This window comes from Ostrea edulis, chromosome 7, assembly GCF_947568905.1.
Source record: "Ostrea edulis chromosome 7, xbOstEdul1.1, whole genome shotgun sequence".
In the NCBI taxonomy this organism is placed as follows: domain Eukaryota; kingdom Metazoa; phylum Mollusca; class Bivalvia; order Ostreida; family Ostreidae; genus Ostrea; species Ostrea edulis.
In genome coordinates this window covers 56,259,098-56,278,724 of record NC_079170.1, presented here as the reverse complement: position 1 = coordinate 56,278,724, position 19,627 = coordinate 56,259,098, and the positions used below count along the sequence as shown (strand labels likewise).

Sequence of the window (19,627 nt, the reverse complement as noted above, 5' to 3'; positions counted from 1 at the left end):
CCTAGGATCGCTCTTCTGATACATTGTAGAACAGGCAAAAATTCTAACTAACCAAGATTCAACAATTAACAAAGTTTGATGATGTTAAGTCAAATAGTACCTGAAAATTTAAATGTAACTGTCCAAAAGTAGGTCACGGTAACCTACTTTTGGTCGACACACTGAAGACTCAAGATGCATCCACTGACAAGTCAAATAGTATTCAAATATAGCCATCAAATTCCAAAAGAAGGTCACAGTGACCTACTTTTTGGTCGACACACTCTGAAGACTCAAGACCCATCAACTGACAAAGTTTGATGATTGTAAGTCAAATAGTATCTGAAATATTCAAATATAGCTGTCAAAAACCAAAAATAGGTCATGGTGACCTACTTTTTAGTCAACACACTCTGAAGACTCAACATGCATCAACTGACAAAGTTTGATAATTGTAAGTCAAATAGTATCTGAAATATTAAAATATAGCCGTCAAATTCCAAAAGTAGGTCACAGTGACCTACTTTTTGGTCAAAAAACTATGAAGACTCAAGATACATCAACTGACAAAGTTTGATGATCCTAGCTTTCAAAGTGTCCAAAATATGCATCTAAAATTGAAAATGTGAAATTTGAATATCAGCAAAATTAAAAAAGTAGGTCACTGTGACCTACTTTTTTTTTTTATAAATATGTTTTGAGGCCTCTAGACACATCAACTTACAAGGTTTGATAATTCTAAACCTCTCGGTATCTGAAATAACAACCTAAAATGTATTCATAAATGATTAGCCATAAAATTCAGAAAGTCGGTCATGGTGACATACTTTTCACATGACGCACTTCAAGGTCCCATGACTCATCAACTGACAACTTTTGATGATCATAGGCTCAAAAGTGTCCAAGATATGGATCAAAATTCATTTAATAATAATTACCTGCGAAATTCAAAAAGTAGGTCACCATGACCTACTTTTGAGACAACATGATATTAGGTCCTAAGATGCATCAACTGACAAATTTTGATGATCCTAGTTCTTATACTAAGCAAAATATCAAAGTTTTAACAAAACAAAATTTAAGGTCAAGGGGTTCTGGAGATATAGCCCTTTTTCCAAAAAATTGATGCACACCGCACGCCAGACATATGGCCATATGATTAGCTCTTTGAGCCTTCGGCTCAGAAGAGCTAAAAATTGGTCAATTTTGGGCAGTTTTTGCCCTGCCCCTAGGGCCCCAGGTGTGCTGGTGTCCTGAAATTTACAATTTATGTCCCCCCTTGTCCCAAAGATGCTTCATACCAAATTTGAAAAGAATTGGACTGGGAGTTATCAAGAAGAAGTTAAAAATGCTCAATTGTTAATGCACAAGGACGGACGACAATCAATTGCAATAGGTCACCTGAATTTACTCTAGTCAAATTGACCGGTATGTTAGAGAAAGGGTTAAATAAGTTCATGAGATTTTTTATAAAACTTTCATCCCTTATTGTGGCCCCACACTACCCCAAGGAAAGGGACAATGATATTTCCACAAACTTGGTTTTAGTCCTTGTCAGAAAGCTTTCATGTATATTTGAACTTTTCTGGTCCAGTGGTTTTTGAGAAGAAAATTTTTCCTATATATTTGCATGTAAAACTTTGATCCCCTATTTTGGCCCATCTTACCCCTAGGGACCAAACTTGAATAAGTACTATGTCAGGAACCTTTCATGTAAATTTGAACTCTTCTGGTCCAGTGGTTCTTGAGAAGATTTTCATTAAAGATTTTCCCTATATATAAAGCACCTTTGAGCGTACATAGTGTATGAAAAGGGTGCTATATAAATATGGTATTATTATCATATATTCACATGTAAAACTTTGATCCCTTATTGTGCCTCATCTTATCCCCAGGGGCCATGATTTTAACAAAATTAAATTTGCAAGGAAGCTTTCATGTAAATTTCAACTTTTCTGGCCCAGTGGTTCTTGAGAAGGTTTTTAAATGACCCCACCCTATTTTGGATTTTTGTGATTATCTCCCCTTTGAGGGAGGGGGAGGGGGGGGGGGGGGGAGGCATGGCCTTTCATTTGAACACACTTGAATCCCATTCACCCAAGGATGCTTTTTGCTAAGTTTGGTTGAAATTGGCCAAGTGGTTCTGGAGAAGAAGTCAAATATGGTTAAAAAAAATTACAGATAAATGGACAGACAGATGATGGACAACAGGTGATCAGAAAAGCTCACGTGAACTTTCAGCTCAGGTGAGCTAAAACGTCTAAATTTAGGACGTAGATTAGGCTGACTAGCAAATCTATGTCAAAAATTAGTTGGACTTTAATTGCATTTCAGAGAGCAGTACAGATGTGGATGTATCTGTTCAAGACTTTCACCCTTGACAATCATGTGTTGATACCAATGATTTTTTGTGATGTTATTTGAAGTCCAGTGACCATTTTAACAAAAAACCGTATGACTAAGGTAAAAAAAAATATTCTGCTTTATACTCAACTAAGTGCAGCTATGTCCTGAGTAAGAATACAGTTCCATTACTGATGTATATACTTATTTGCTTATTCAGAAATAAAGGAGCAAAAGAATTATAATGTTTTTAAATTTTCATTTTAATCACAAGATTTTTTGTGTGAAATAGGCCACAGGAGTTAAAGAGTTCACTTTATTTGCCATTCAGCCTGCCCTCGCAATAAGCCCGTAACCCAGGTGTCATGAATTTCACAATTTGAGTAGAGGATTCCTTGCTCATCATAACCCTACACAGTTTGTCAACTATATTTGTAGATGTCCCTGAATACAGAGTTGTGGAAAACATTTTTAGATTGCCAGTCATTCGGACTGACAAGAAGGCAACATAAGCCAGTCCGAAATAATTTAAGCCAGTCCGAAATTTAAAGTCACAAAATTAAAAAAACAAAACAAAAAGTACACAACATTTATTTCCTTTATTAAACATCGATATACTTCATAATTACATTTACTCAGTCTCCATTTCTATGCTTGTGAAATCCCCACAGCTCCTCAGTTAAGGACAGAATTTTCATTATCTCTTATAGAAGAGTACCTGTATTTTAATGAGGCGACGATAAAATTTTGTAAGCGGTTATTTGGTACGCAGCCGGCAGTCTGTCAATGCAAATATTGCATGCCATTTTAACACCATCGAATTTCAAACATTCCCGCCCCTCTGTCCAATTGAGTTTGAATTCTCTTTGTTGAGATCTTTCGTATTTAACCTTGTCTTCATCTGTTAGTTTACATTTTTTACCTGGTTTCGCTCCAGCTGTAAATTTAATGGGCCACGCGGCCATGCTTGTTTCGCTTTCATCAGCCTCAAGCTCGTTTAAGGAAAAAAGTATTACGCAATCACATTTTAGTTTTACAAGATAATTGCGCTGAAAAATGCGCCGATGCTTGCAGGAAACAAAACAAAAACAAAAAACCAGGCCGGTCATTTCGACCGACATCAATGGTGTTTATATCGGTCGCAAGCATTTTTAATCGCTTTTGCCGGCATGACCGGCAGTTTTCCACAACTCTGTGAATATTCAAAAAGATTTTTGAGTATTGTATCATTTTTTAGGCTTTGGCCCTAACCCTCAATCCCCAGATGGACAACAGATCTAATGAGCCATGAAATTCACTTTTTTGTTCCCCTTACCCCAATGTGCCAATTTTGATGATGTATTTGAGAAGAAGTTGAAAACAGATTGTAATAGGTCATCTGAGTATATTCTGGATGATATAAAAAAACATTTTTTATGGGCTATAAACTCTGTTTGTGACTGTCAATCAAGCATTTTCAAACAATGTGAAATCTTGACAGAATAAATTTATTCCTTGAAACAAATGGTTGACATATAACCATACCTGCTTTATCATAATACTGATCCTAAGAGAATTAATGGATCCTTCTATTAGAACCTTTTCTTTTTCATTTCTGCTTATTGTGACAGGAGTAAGAAGAAGTTCTTTACTGCTTCTACAAATTAAATGTATAGCACATTAAAAAGGACAAATCATACAGAATAGTTTCAATACATGTGTCATAGTGTTGAAATTTAGTCTTAACCTGGACTCAGAGCCTCTGTCAAACCAGACCTATATAGACTAATAAATGACGTATCTGTACACCTGGTGACACATGTATTACAGACATATCTCATAATGGGTAATAAAGGTAAGTTGACATAGAAGCGCAATATATATTATACAAATATAGCCCTTTCATGAGAACGATCCATAGATTTATTATATACCCATCAATGTATCGTTCTTTGATACTGTGGATTTCACAGCGTGTGATCCGGTTTTCCGGATCACCACACTGTGGTTTTCTGATTCCGTATCAGTATCCTCTGAAACTGATGCCGTCACAATGACGTCACAATGCAACAACGCAACGTTATTTGTGGAAAATGTTGACCACGTCACAAACGAACCTGCGTATACAAAACATAATTTCATGGTATGTCTGTGTTTTTGATCATTTGGGTTACATTTATTATCTTATAAATGTGGATTTAAAATGCACAAGAGGGTATATAATAAATTTATCATTACTACAGTAACTTGATCCGAAGAGTTGGATCACGTCTCGTTGACAGGCGCGGATCATCAGATCAAACTCGACGCTTCGCGTCTCGTGTGATCTGATGATCCGCGCCTGTCAACTCGACGTGATCCGACTCTTCGGATCAAGTTACTGTAGTAATAATATATATATATCGACTTCACAGAAAAGCATATCGACTGAGCACGAAGTGCGAGGTCGATATGCTTCTCTGTGAAGTCGATATATCTATGGATCGACCAATTGAAAGAGCTACATTTGTAAGATTATTTTTCAAAGAATGCTTGACAAAATTAGGGAACATAAATTACAATTTTTTCTTCTTTTTTTAACATATTGAGATTAAAAAAATATGGTAAGCTGTTTTAATTTCAGTGTGGGTTCTTTATACTGACAAAGTAATTTTATGAAACATGTAATGAATATTGAATAGAGTATCTTCCCATTTCCAGAAATTATAACAATTTATTAATAAATTCAATTCCCTAATCTATTATTAGAAAGTACAGGTCAATTGGATTTTTTTTATGTTTACAATTAGAAAGACCGGAAAGAGAATTTGATTGGTTGGAATGACATATGTCAGCGAATCACAATCATTGTTGCATGTAGCAAAATTTCCCTTATCTATTATTAGAAAGTACAGTTCAATCCTGAGTTTTTTTAATGTTTATAATTAGAAAGACTCGGTCATTTCTATACTTTGACACGTAATATAAAACGAACCAATGGTGAAGTGCATTACAATACATAAAAATAATATTGTCCAATATCATTCTATATGAACCCAATTCACGAAAGAATAATACTATTAGTTACACAGTTAGTTAGTGACTTGATATGGAAAAATACATGGTGTGAAAAGAAAACCTTATCACCTTGCCTGATATGGGTTTTCTTTTCACACCATGTATTTTTCTGTATCAGGTCACTAACTAACTGTGAAACGAATTTATCACGTCAAAGACCTCTAACTGTATATGTGGGGGTCTATATCATACAACTTAGTCAAATGATAATTTTGTCACAGCTACAAGTCGAACCTGCCAATAAATTACTTGCTCAATACGGATTTTTCTCGCACGATACGTTTTTTCCACAGCGTCATGTGACCAAGATCTGACCAATTAGATTTCAACAATTTTGTCTGAAGCGTGATAAATGTATATGATATAAGGATTCTATTTGCCCACACATTTCTAAATGGCACAACAGTGCAATTGAACCATTATTTTGATTTCACTAAAATTTAACTAAAATGATCTACAATTTGTGAGTACGAGTCCCCAAAGTACACATTTGTAGTACCCAAAATGCTAGAGACCAATACAGCATCATAAAGTACACATATGTAGTCAGTGTTTTCCCTAAGAACCGGCCGCCGGCCAAATTCACCGTTTCAAACGATTTTCTGGCCGGTTCAAATATAAAAAAAAATAAAAAAATAATATGTTGTCAATTTCAGTGATGTTGATTTACACGATCGATCTTTGCAAAGAATGTATGCGGTAGCAATTGGTTGGCTATAAATATCTTTCATATTTCTTCCTTGTTTATGTTTTTATCGAGAGCTTTTTGAAACGGCGATTTTGATTGGACGATATTTTAAACTCTCACCTTGCGCGTGAGAAGCACATGGCAGTGAAAAATAATGAAGCGTCGAACGAATACATTACATGATTTCTTCCAGTCAAAACATCGGAAAGGTGTGTATTTAACACCATTGTGTCTAACTTGTCTGAGGTAAAAATGTTCAACCCTTTGGTATAAATTTAAAAATGTAGGTTAAAAAGTGGCATATGAACAAGGGTCATTTTGCCCCCTGAAATGCCTCAGAATGCAGGATTTTGCGTCTAATTTTCCAAAATTTCATGTGGGGAATCTCCCCCATACCCCCCCTGGCCTGTTACAATTCCAAATGGGCCCGTTCAAATGAAATGAATGGAAAACACTGTGTAGTACCCAAAATGCTAGAGACCAATACAGTATCACAAAGTGCACATATGTAGTACCCAAAATGCTAGAGACCAATGCAGTATCACAAAGTACACATATGTAGTACCCAAAATGCTAGAGACCAATGCAGTATCACAAAGTGCACATATGTAGTACCCAAAATGCTAGAGACCAATACAGCATCACAAAGTACACATATGTAGTACCCAAAATGCTAGAGACCAATGCAGTATCACAAAGTGCACATATGTAGTACCCAAAATGCTAGAGACCAATGCAGTATCACAAAGTACACATATGTAGTACCCAAAATGCTAGAGACCAATGCAGTATCACAAAGTACACATATGTAGTACCCAAAATGCTAGAGACCAATACAGTATCACAAAGTACACATATGTAGTACCCAAAATGCTAGAGACCAATACAGTATCACAAAGTACACATATGTAGTACCCAAAATGCTAGAGACCAATGCAGTATCACAAAGTGCACATATGTAGTACCCAAAATGCTAGAGACCAATGCAGTATCACAAAGTGCACATATGTAGTACCCAAAATGCTAGAGACCAATGCAGTATCACAAAGTGCACATATGTAGTACCCAAAATGCTAGAGACCAATACAGCATCACAAAGTACACATATGTAGTACCCAAAATGCTAGAGACCAATGCAGTATCACAAAGTGCACATATGTAGTACCCAAAATGCTAGAGACCAATGCAGTATCACAAAGTACACATATGTAGTACCCAAAATGCTAGAGACCAATACAGTATCACAAAGTGCACATATGTAGTACCCAAAATGCTAGAGACCAATACAGTATCACAAAGTGCACATATGTAGTACCCAAAATGTAAAAGAACAATACAGCATTACTATAAATCACTTTTTACACGTGAAAATGTCATTTTTGTTCAGATTCATGGGATTGCTTTCACATGAAAATATGGTTCTCATGAAAATACTTGTATATATATGTGTATATATATATATATATATATATATATATAAAGCACAAACAAACAATTATAACACCCAACCTTACGTTTACCCCTAGGATCTAAACGATACATGTGAAAATCAATTAATTAATATATAAAGCACTAAATAATCACAACTAGGTATTGAAAATTTTCGCCCCAGCCTGGGGTCGAACCAGCGACGTACGGCACCCACTGCCTAGCAAGATTGTCAAACCAGTGCGTAGGTCCACTCGGCCACAACGACTTCCCTAAAAAAGGAAGCTTTGTTATGCTCCTAAAGCGCTACTTATACACACTGATGCAATCCCACACAGTCGCTGTGTCATTCAGTGTTTAAGATATTTTATAAGGAGAGTGGATCTCTCAATGCAATTGTATAGAATATTTAATATAAAGCACAAACAAACAATTATAACACTCAACCTTACGTTTACCCCTAGGATCTAAACGATACATGTGAAAATCAATTAATTAATATATATATATATATATATACACACATACTGAAAAATAAATTGAAGGTTCACAAAAATTCAATCTAATTAAAATTAGATGTTAGATCTGCTCGCGTACTCGCATACATAACACGCGAGCGGATCTAACATCTAATTTTAATTAGATTGACAAAAATTCAATTGTTCATCAATATTTCTACATGATGATTTTGCAGAAATAAAGTTTTGTGAAATATAAGTGATCTATAGTATTACATATCATCATGCAATATTAGTCCTTGTATTTCCTGTACTAATTATCAGTAATACTCACTTCACTTCTACCTCAGGTTTGTTGTGCCTCTCTACCACTTGTGAATCAAAATTCTGCAGACAGAATTCAGCAGTCAGTGTGTGCCGAATAGCATCCAGATAAGGTTTCAGTGTAGCAGACTGCAAAAAAGAAAAGTCGCATATCAAATATATTTGGTATATGTATGTGGGGTATAATGTTACAGCCAGTGATTTTTCAACATTTTTCAAAAGGGTTCTGTGGCTTTCGTACTGGGGAAAATTGTCAACATTTTGATCAAATTGGGAAAACCCAGTCATTATTGTAAATATACTAAATATATCATATATCAAACAAGAAATCGAACACAAATTGATGTCATTCTTCTTTTATTTTACATATTTAACTTTCTTTTCTTTCAGCTCTTAAAATTTTTGACTGTTCTTTCTAAATCATCTATAATTGACGAGTCTTTGTCATGTCGTACATAAACTATTCACATTGAACTTATTTTTTTTAACAAATACGTTTTTCACCAGTTTTTATTATTGGGAAAAGTGCAAGTTAAATTGGGAAAAAATTGGTAATTTTTGGGAGAGGAAAGGGCCGATATTCCGACCTAAAATGGGTCTTAAAAAAATCACTGACAGCATACATAATTCTACATCTAGTATGTGAGGTAGGGTACCTGTAAAGTGCAAAATGAAATCAAAACGAAATCTACCGAAACGAAACCCACCAAAATGAAACAAAACTTACTGAAACAGATTGTATAACCGAATTCTTTCAATCATAATAATTAAAAATGGTATCTTAGGCCCCTGTAAAAGTTCCCACATATAAATAAAATTCATCTCCCCTTTGATGTAGGCTTTCGGCTTGACTGATACAAAGTTTTAAAAGTTGGAAAGGGGGGAGGGTGAGTAAGCACAAAGTTTATATTTGAAGTCAGGGTTTTTTAAGGTCGGCCAGGGCCTTTCCAATTGGGAAAAATATAGGAAACATTTGCTTAAAATTGGGAAAAATGTTTCATACAAAGAAATAGGGAGAAACCCAATTCAGAGTGCTTTAACAGTCTATGCGAAAGACATCGGACCGTCGGACCTGACCGATGTGCAGTGCCTCAGGTCCGATGCATCATTTTTTTACACCGGACCGGAATGTCCGATGTCTCAGTGTCCGGTTTTGAGCTTTACTATTTTGATGCGGAGTCATTTAAATGTTTGTTATAAGTGAAAAATAGCACACGAATCCAAATACGTAAATGAATGTGATTAAAACTGCATGGACTGTCTAAAGTATTATATGGGAGGGATCCCTGGTATAGTATTACTAGTAATATGTATACGGTGTGACCGTTGGACCGAACGAAGCATGTAATGGTCATTGGAGTGTCCCAAGTGGTAATCATAATTCCGTTAAGTACGGTAGATTATGATTCATTTAAAAAAATATATTTTTAATGAAATTTTTCTTGCGCTAAAAACCCAGTAAGATCTCAATATTCAAGGGGTTTATATGGGGAGAACAGTTTTACAGGATCCGCCTATTCATTAAACGCGGGAAATAAAACACAAGGCGACGTCAACTGTGCATTGTGACGTCACATTTAGCCTCGACTTTTTTCTCTTTTTCAAAGCAAACAATTATAAACAACAATAATACATTCCGTATGCAATGAAAAAGGCCATTATAAAACTAAACAAAATTAACCAATAAATTCAAAATGGTAAAAAAGTAACCGTAATTTTATCGTATATTCTTATTCAAAGAAACTCATGAACTCGTTCATCTATTTAGTCGTATTACGGTGTTATATGTAATTATTTGCTAAAACCTGTTATAATGATAATTATACTATTCATTTTGAACAAATTGGGTGTTTAAATTACGAATTGAACGTCAGAGTCTTCTATTATTGGCATTCAAAATAAAACACGAATAACTGTTGAAGCAGGTAATGAAAAAATAAATGGCGGCGCCCATATGGATCACGAAAATTTCAGTGAACGTATATAGAGATTATCTCTTTTTCTTTTGCTGAATTTGACTTTTTTCTTTTACATACGTGTTACCTTTAGAGCCTTGCTTCGCGGACGGGCCCTCGGCCCGTCCGAGCTTTGCTCGGTATAATAAACAAGATTCCCTTGGTTTTGCATTTGCACATGTTTCACTTTTTTACATTAGGTTTTTCGGTCGGACAAAATTTGGTTCGGTCCGGTGTGTTCATTGATTACACAGGACCGAATGTCCTGTGTGGTCCAAAAAACTTTCGCATAGACTGCTTTAAGGTATAATTGGACTCCTGACTTTCAATTTGGTCAAAGCTTACCTCATTCAAATAAGCAGAGACCAAAAAATTAGGTTTACTTAAGAATTTTGAAGCAAAAATTGTAATCTGGGGCCTGTGAAGAAGATTTATGAACGATTTGGCTACCCTGCATGATTTGTTTTCATTGTTTGGGAATTTCAAAGCAAAAACTGGGAAAAATATCTGCTTTTTAGCATTGGGAATGGGGCCTTATTTCGCCCCCCTACAGACCCTAAAAAAATCTGTGGAAGTTGATTAAATACCATGTACAATTAGTTTTGGATCAATAAATTTCAGAAGAAAAACGAAATTATTAGTGACAGAGAGCTAGTTTAAAAGTCAAGTGAATGGCAGTGTCATCTAAGTGCACATTAATTAAGCTGAATGTAAATTTCCAGACTTCCATTTTGAAGGACTGCTCCGAGATTCAGTGAAGGCATGGATCCAAATATCCAGCCACACCAAATCTCAGATAAGATTAGTATTTGGGGGTACTTGTCTCATGTTGTGAATTGACTTTTGTGGTTTTGATGCACTTTTACATCATCATTTACTGCCACTCTGACTCAGTAAATCGATAATATGTTTTACAGTGTAACCGTTGAGTTGAGCGAAGACACTTTACATCGTGCAACAATGAATTAGTCATTTAATCCACCTTATTCATTTAATACGGGAGATATGATGCAGTCGATGTAAACAGTACATTGTGACATCATATCAGCAGTGACAGTTTTCCAGAGCATTATTTTTCTGCTGATGAAGAGTAAATCACGCGACTCATATATATGTGTAATCGTTGGAGCGAGCTCGTCACGTCGCTTCGTGAGCGAATCTCGCTATCAATTAATGGTGCATGTACACAAACTCATGAGTGTGACTCCTTTCCCAAATGGTCAAATCAAATGAAAAGTCAAATCGAGATAACAGTTTCATTTAAAATGTGATGTACATCATCCCTACATTTACATGTGATCATTTTATTGGTAACTTTTAGGTATTTATAATGTGCCATTACCTGAATAAACAAACTAACTATAACTATTCAAAAAACCCATTAGTAACAAAATATCACAACTGATGAAGCACAATTTTAAAAAAAAAAATAAAAAATTCTCCCCTCTTGGTATACCTTAGTGAGATATCTAGAATTTCTGTGAAATCAGCACCAAAATTACAATTTTAAGGTACAGTCTGCAGAATTTTGCTATTTAAACTAAATTCTTCTGAAGAGGATTTAAGGTTGAAAGGGTGTGAACAGGGAACTATGTACTGTATACTATAGGGTGTGAAGAATCTGCATTTAGTATTTGTTTAAATCATAATTCTGAACAGATATTTGAATCTAACATGATTAAGAACGCGTTGCTTTTAATGCAAAAATGTTTTTATAAAGTGATATTGAAAAAACTCTGATAAAGTTGACACCCACCATGTTCTGAGCGTTGTCCGGCCTTGTAACACGGAAGTGGGAAAAATACCAGGAGTTACTCGCCCTTTGCGGAAAAATCCTGTCGATCACACTCGGCACACCTCGGTGATTTCCGACTTCCAGCACTCGATGCTCATACATTAATTAAGCGTAGCGAAATTATCCAAGAATTGACTGTTGGAGCAATGTCTACCAATGCCATCTCAGTATGCGGAAAAACTTTTAGGCCGGAAATGCCCGAGAATTTACGAATGGTGCACTTCATCACATTCGGCCAACCTCGGTTAATTCCAAGTACGAGGTTGGCTGAGTGACTTCAACAGCGCGACTGCGCCGACTTAGGGCCTACATGATGCCGATGTTATCATATATTTTTTAAATCATGACAACAGAACACGTTTTGGTATAAAATATTTATATATATATTTAAAGATATGAATATATTTATTGCTGTCTATATGTAATTTCTGGACTACTCAACATATGCCATATGGCTCGATTCAAGCGGTTTCGATATAATTCGGTCTCATGAAAATTAAACCCCAACCATGTTACAAATTGCGATATTGATCGCTTATGTAGGCCAATACACCTTCCACCAAAACCTTGAGAATATTTTCCTTTTCAAGGTCTGATCTGTCTTTAAGATTGTTTTGATATACATATATATATATAAATACATAAAAGCACTAAAGTTCCAACAACACCCGATACCTTAATTAAAGTGTCGGATCCAAAACATGAATACAAGGTCAAATACAAAAAAATATACAAAGCACTAAAATGACAAACGACACGAATAACCAGATTGTCAAATTTTCGGGACGACCCGTCCCTTCTTCTGGACAAACGAAAAGAATTACATAATGTGGCCAATATCAACAGAGAATAATAACAAAAACTACATATAAATACATCTAGGCTAGCACTACAACTACACTAGTCTACAAATTAACGTATTTACAACGCAGTGGAATCTCCTCTAAAAATGAAGAAAAAAATCACCGAAAGATGTCCATCTTGGGGTGAAAAAAAAATCTTATTTTTCTACGTTGGCCTTCGTAATTTCTTGATCTATAGCTTTGAAAATCTTGGTCAAATCCGTCCATACACGTTGTTAGACTTTTATTAAATTTTCCAACCATGATGTTTCTGATGATACGCTTTTCAGAGGATGTAAATGGCTAATGCACGCTAAAATAGCAGTGAACAACACAAAATTTTCGCCTGAAATATAGCAATTTGTCCGGTTCCGAGTTTGTAGATGACGAATAGAGTCGTTACCGTTAAAGGAAAAAAACAGGTGCGCTGCATTCCAATGGCGTCGGTTTTTTGTGTGTACTTGACCATTTTCAGCTGTTAAACTAATAGAATATTAGCATGAAACGTTCACAGGAGCGTGATTTGTCACCAAGAGCATTGAAGAGATCTCGATATCCAGGTCCTGATTATGAAATTATGAGAGAGAAATCGCCCTTGCCAGAGTATGATCGGCGGGATCTTCGCCTCAGTCCTCCAAGAAACCGTGAAATGAAAATGAAGTATTATCACGATGAAGTAAGGACAAGATATCGCGAAGATGATTATCCAATAAGTAGGACAGAAGTGAAAACTCCTGAATATAGATCCCTTTGCTTAAGTAATATTTCAAGTAAAATTCCAGACCATGTATTAAAGGACGCGTTGTACAGAGAATTTAAAAAATACGGTGAATTCAATGTAAACATCACCTACAGTGGTGAGATGCGAGTAGCATATGTAAATTTTCGATATCCAGAGGATGCAAGGGAAGCAAAGCATGCAAAGCAAAACAAACTAGTACTGTTTGAAAGGTTAGTAGTAATTGATTCGGTGTATCCTAAAAAGCATCATACGACACCAGGGACAATTGCTACCTCAAATTACAGTCGTTCAGGTGAACTATATACTTACCCAAGTGGTAGCAGAAGGAGCTCACCCCCATTCCAGCCAAGAAGAAACTACCATCCAATGCGGTCTCCAGAAATAGATTTACCGCCCCGGAAAGAATTCAATTCAAATTACGGTTCGGCTGGGAATATGAGAAGAGCTCCAAATGAAAAGTTCCCATACCACTTGGATCACATACCACCAGAAGAAGACGAAAAATCAACTCGTACACTCTTTGTTGGAAATCTTGATTACAACATAACTGATGAAGAATTGAAAGATGTGTTTGAAAAATACGGATTTCTTGAAGAAATTGATATCAAGAGACCCCAGCGGGGTCAGGGAAATGCATATGCATTCATTAAATTCATGAACCTTGACTATGCACACAGAGCAAAAGTAGAAATGTCAGGACAATATATTGGTAGATTTCAGTGCAAAATTGGGTATGGAAAAGTGACTCCTAGTACCTGTGTTTGGGTTGGTGGCTTGGGGCCATGGGTCACTCATCAAATGCTAGAACGTGAATTTGATAGGTTTGGTATTATTGAACGTATTGAATGGCCACAAGGAAAAAGTTATGCATATGTGTTGTATGACAATATAGATGCTGCTCAGGCTGCATGCTCAGAAATGAGAGGAGCTCCACTTGGGGGACAAGACCGGCGTCTGCGTGTTGACTTTGCAGATGTCACCCATATATCAAATACACCAAAGCCCTTAGAAATTAAAACAAATGAAGGTGGTAGAGGATATCAAGGAAGCAACTGGAAACCACCACATGAAAGGAGGGATGAAGTTAAAGGAGCAGATGGAACTGTGGTCAGAAATCCAGACAATAGAGATGAACGTAGAAAATTTGAAGATTTTGATGCTCGGATTCCTGATATGCAGTACAGAAGACCAAGAACTCCAGATGGATCTGAGGAACGCAGACGCAGGAGAAGCCCCGATAAATATGATGCGCACTCTCAAAATAGAGACGGTAGAAAAGGGGCCAGAAATTCAGATGAAGAATTTGATGTAGATGGATGTAGACGAGATGCACGGAGGCTATCAGTGGAAAAAGAATATTCAGATTTGGAGGAAGTTGAAAACATTAATGAAATGGTCAAGTGTCTACCAGTGGCATGGAATGGTGGAATCCTCTTAAAGAGCAGTGCATTCCCAGGAAGAATGCATGTTGTAAGTGGGGATGTCATGATTGTTGATACTCTGATGAGAGATCCAACAACCACAGAAACACCAATGCTGAAGATAAAACAAAGGCTGCGCTTGGATCCATCAAAATTGGATGATGTAAGACGACGAGTGTCTGCAGCTGGTCGAAATGGTCATTGTATTCTCCTAGCTATGCCAAGCACACTTCCAAACTGGGATGATTCGGCTGTTCAGCAAAGACCGCTCAAGAATTTGGTGACTTATCTTCGACAGAAAGAAGCTGCAGGAGTTATATCTCTTCCACCATATGAGACAAAAGACAGGGACAACCTAGGCGTTCTTTATGCTTTTCCACCATGTGCATTTGGATATGATTATCTACAGAAAGCAGCACCCCGTTTGCCACTAGAACCAATTCAGGATGACTACTTGATTGTTGTCGTAATAAGAGGAACAGTATAAAATCTTGTATATATATATATATATATATATGTTAATCAACTGATTTTTAATACTAGGCAAAATAAAACAGTTGTGTATAGGGTTGCATGCAAAAATTTATGATGGGGTCATTAAGTAGGAATTTAATTTTGATCAATTTCAATATATTTCTCTTCAAATTGATTTTCTTAAACACTGTGTAAGTTTGACCTTTATGTTGTGTGTCTCAAAAATTTTTCATATTAATCATGCCAAGTTTACAAAGTCTCTTTAAAGCTCTAGCTACAATAATGTAGCCCTCCCCTATTTTTAACATGTTGATATTGTAGGGGAAGGGTTATAACTCCCAAAGGTATTTTCTTTGGTGTAAATGTAATTGATTCATTTTAGGGAAGACAAAACATAGTGTAGATCTGGGATAAACCTAGATGTCAGATGTGAAATTTTAATTTATTTTTTACCATATATTCCTCTGCAAAATTGTTATCTTTCAAGTTAAGCAAACATGATGGAGATACATGATTTGTAAAGTTAACAACTGGGAAAAATTCTATCTTATATTACTTATTTCTTCAATTTTGGAGCTCTTTGTATCATACACACCAAAAACTATTGTTTGAAAGTAAGTGATGCAAATGAACGTCTGTGGATTACAAACATTTAACAAGAGATGCTGTGGTTGGGAAATGCAATTGCACAATAGAAAAGACTAGGAATTGTAGCCTAGCCCCAACAATGTTGGAATGATAAATTATTGCAACAAATTTCTCTATATAGGAAGTCAAGTACACAAAGAATTTTCATAGAAGAAAAGTGCTATTTCAACTTTCAGCTTTATTTACTGAAAAATTAAAAAACAATTCAGGAGATTGGGGTCAGCTCTTTGAGTGGGATGGAACCCTAAACACAACCTCTTTTTGGTCTTGGTAAATTATTGTGTATAGGGTAGTTCAAAGTATGTTTGCTTATGAGCTGATACGTTATGAATTACCATGGTTAGACAAAATCCATTCTAGTGTTAACAATGTATGCCTGTGGTTTTAATTTACTTACAAAGTTTATTACAAAGGAATGGTTATGGGTTTGTTTGGGTTTTTTTTTTTTTTAGCAAGTGGAGTCATTGTAAATTACTAGATAATCAACTATACAGTATAGTGTGCTGAAAACCAAATGTACAAAGAATTAGTTTATATTATTTGGTCAGATTAATTTTTGTTTTATGGCTACAATTAGTACATTGTTTTCAGAAATTTCCAGTGAACAAAAAATGATTTCTAAGATTCAGTTGTTTTAAAAGATATGTTGAAAGTATATTTTTACATGATAACATTGTCAGAAGACAAGTTCTTATCTTGTGACATACATTTATCAGTTTTATATTGTATTTTATTTTCGGAACATTATTATAGTGTGGTAATTAACTAAAGTGTTTAGATTAGGTGTATGTCAAATTTACTATACACATTTTAAAAAGTCTTGCATACAAATATTGTGGATATCTTTCTTTTTTTCATGGCTTTTCTAATTTACTGTGTAGTTACCTCTTGGTTTTTTATGGGAAGGAGAGTGGTGCATAATTACCTTCACATATTTGTATTGTTGATGATTGATGTCACCACATGGCAATTTTGGAAAAACCCTGGAGACCTTAGTAAATAATAATCATTGTTATACAAATCCAAAGCATTGAGATAAATACCCCTTTCTGGATGAAATATGCGCTTAATTTTTAATTATTATTAATTTTTAGGATTTGGGAATATGCCATCTTGTAGATGTACAGATTTTTGATGGCATTATTATTCTCCCACAATTTATTGCAAGAGGGGATATAGTAACAAGCCGGTGTGTAAGTGTGTGTGTAACATTGAGCTTGTGGACACTCTACAGGCCACATTGTTTGCTCCATTAATTTCATACTTCTCATGTAACTTAGTTATGCAGAGAAAATAGAAAGAACCCTATCGATTTTGGAATCAAAATGTCAAGGTCACTATGGTACTTTATGTTATATCACTACCTGAATCTTTTGCATTTTGGTATTAGATGGCCAATTCTTCATTTTTATTAAGCATTGATTTCTTTGCAAAATGTAAATTTACATTTTCTTGTTTTTGGTGAAACATTTCAACAGCAACAAGTTGCAGATTTTCTAAAAAAAAAAAAAATAAATAAATAAAAAAATAATGTTTTGTTAATATTTTACAACCAGTAAATATGATTAAATAGGTGTACATTCGCAAATTCGTCATACCATGTTCATTCCAGGTTCAGTGTTTTCTAATTGCATGTTGATATGTTGGGAATAAAGTACAAGAGACAAATACAGTTCTGGGCAGGGATTATGATGCTGATAAATCAGAGCATTCATTTATTTGATATTTGTATGAGTGTATACATACACACTATGGTTTCATAAATTTTCATTGAAAACCAGTTTTTTGTAGTTGTGCCAGACCATGAAATCAGATGTTCAACAAAGTACAATTTTTATTGATAAATGAAGAACATTGAGAAGCTTTTGATGAAACTGTCAGTAAGACTATTTTCATGCCCTCGAGATCAAAGATCAGGGGTCATATTGTTTTTGTCCAGTCTTTTGTTTTGTCATTCTGACTGAAACTTTAACCTACCTAATAACTTTTGAACTAATGAATTAATATTTAGCAAAATGATAGAAAAATATGAGAGGATTAATATTTTTTGTCATTAACAATGAGAATAGAAGTTTTGTTTACTTCAACCCCTTTAATTCAAGTATCATCATAAATGGTCACTCTCAGGGGGAGGTGGGGGGATCATTTGTGTTTATTAAACACACTTCTTTTTTTGAAAATGCACTAAATATGATGTCCATGAAAATGAATGAAACCATGGTATGTGTTATATAGCAGTACCTGTATGATACACAGTTAGCATCAAGTTCAGTTTGTAAATTGTACCTTTTTGTTGTATATTTTGTTTACTTTAAAGATGTTGATAGAGAAAAAACTTTAAAATAAAGGTTTTATTGTAATATTCTTTAAAGTAGATTCACAGGAGAATGACATGTAATATTTTTGCAGCTCTTTTTGTGTGGAAGTATGTATCATTTGAAACATTGTATGAATTTTTTTCCCCATCAGTTATATTTTTTTTTATATCAAAATCAGAATCTGATTTTAATTGTAACTGGTCTATTGAGTTTTTATTTACAGTATCAAAAGAACAGAGAGAATTTTGTAAGTGGGTGAGTATTATTGGCACATATAAGGATTTTATTTTGTATAACATGCAGATGCTCATATAGTTCTTTGAAATGCATGTTCAATAAAGGATTTTGTTTTATTTTTACCATTTCAGATTGAGCCAACTTACAGAAGTTTAAATCAAGGAGAAGGCCATTAACCATGGATTTTATGTAGTGTTGTGGTTTACAATGTGTGCAATAGCTGATGGTACATTTGACTTGTACAAAATATCTCTCTTGTGCATGATGGAAATGTGTTGTGAATAGATAATATGTTGCTTTATTAAGTGATTTCAAACGCAGATTGGCACAGGAAGTGGAAAGTGAAGTCTGGAAATATTGGATGTGTCATGTGAATTCGAAGTAATTTGGAAATGTGTGAGAAGAACTATTAAAGAGGTGTAAAGATTTTGCTTTTCAACATATTCAATTCTAATGCTTGAATGCCTAAAGGACAACATTTTGGAGTATATCGTGTTATTTTTAATCTGCAAAATGATGCTTTCAGTGATGTGTCATGTGAGACTTTATTTTGCAAACCTTATGATATAGTTGGTAGCAAGAATAAACCATGTGAAAATGAAAATGGACATTATTTTTCAGATACAAGCAATTAGTATTTTGAAGTGTGTGATTTTCAAAGTTGTGCAGTTAGTGAAAGCAAACACATTAATTATTATTGTATGGAAGATTTCTAGGAGGGCATCCCAGTTCATAGTGCGATGTGCTTGTGGTATTAGAATTGATGAAGTTGTGGTGTTGTTTTATGCCTCATATAAGCTGTAAAATTGCATTCAAAATTCCGATTAATTTGTGCAAATAGAAAATATTCTGAAGTGGAATTCATTTTGTTCCTTCAGTGGGAGTGGAAACTGTTTCGAAGATAGTGTACAGTAAAATGCTTTACGTGTGTTATTTGTG

At 35.0% G+C, this 19,627-nt stretch overlaps 2 protein-coding genes across 2 annotated transcripts in view; one reads left to right on the top strand and one right to left on the bottom strand.

Annotated features, from left to right (window-relative positions):
- The window catches only part of LOC125653351 (actin-related protein 2/3 complex subunit 4), a 32,774-nt gene extending 20,452 nt beyond the window's left edge, over positions 1–12,322 (bottom strand). The window contains exons 1-3 of the mRNA XM_048882799.2: positions 11,968–12,322; positions 8,267–8,385; positions 3,847–3,958 (exon numbers count right to left, since the gene is read on the bottom strand). Coding sequence (XP_048738756.1) covers positions 3,847–3,958; positions 8,267–8,385; positions 11,968–12,108 — 372 coding nt within the window. The 5' untranslated portion in view covers positions 12,109–12,322. The remainder of the gene's footprint in view (positions 1–3,846; positions 3,959–8,266; positions 8,386–11,967) is intronic.
- A 48-nt stretch (positions 12,323–12,370) lies between these two features.
- LOC125653355 (RNA-binding protein spenito-like) lies at positions 12,371–19,292 on the top strand. Its single transcript, XM_056144782.1, has 2 exons — positions 12,371–18,706; positions 18,820–19,292. Exon 1 carries the CDS (start codon positions 13,348–13,350, stop codon positions 15,496–15,498), a length of 2,151 nt encoding a protein of 716 aa, XP_056000757.1. The 5' UTR covers positions 12,371–13,347; the 3' UTR covers positions 15,499–18,706; positions 18,820–19,292.
- Positions 19,293–19,627: the final 335 nt, after the last annotated feature.

Bases quoted from the DNA above. Each gene is read 5' to 3' on its own strand.
- LOC125653355 (XM_056144782.1), top strand. From the start codon at position 13,348: ATGAAACGTTCACAGGAGCGTGATTTGTCACCAAGAGCATTGAAGAGA.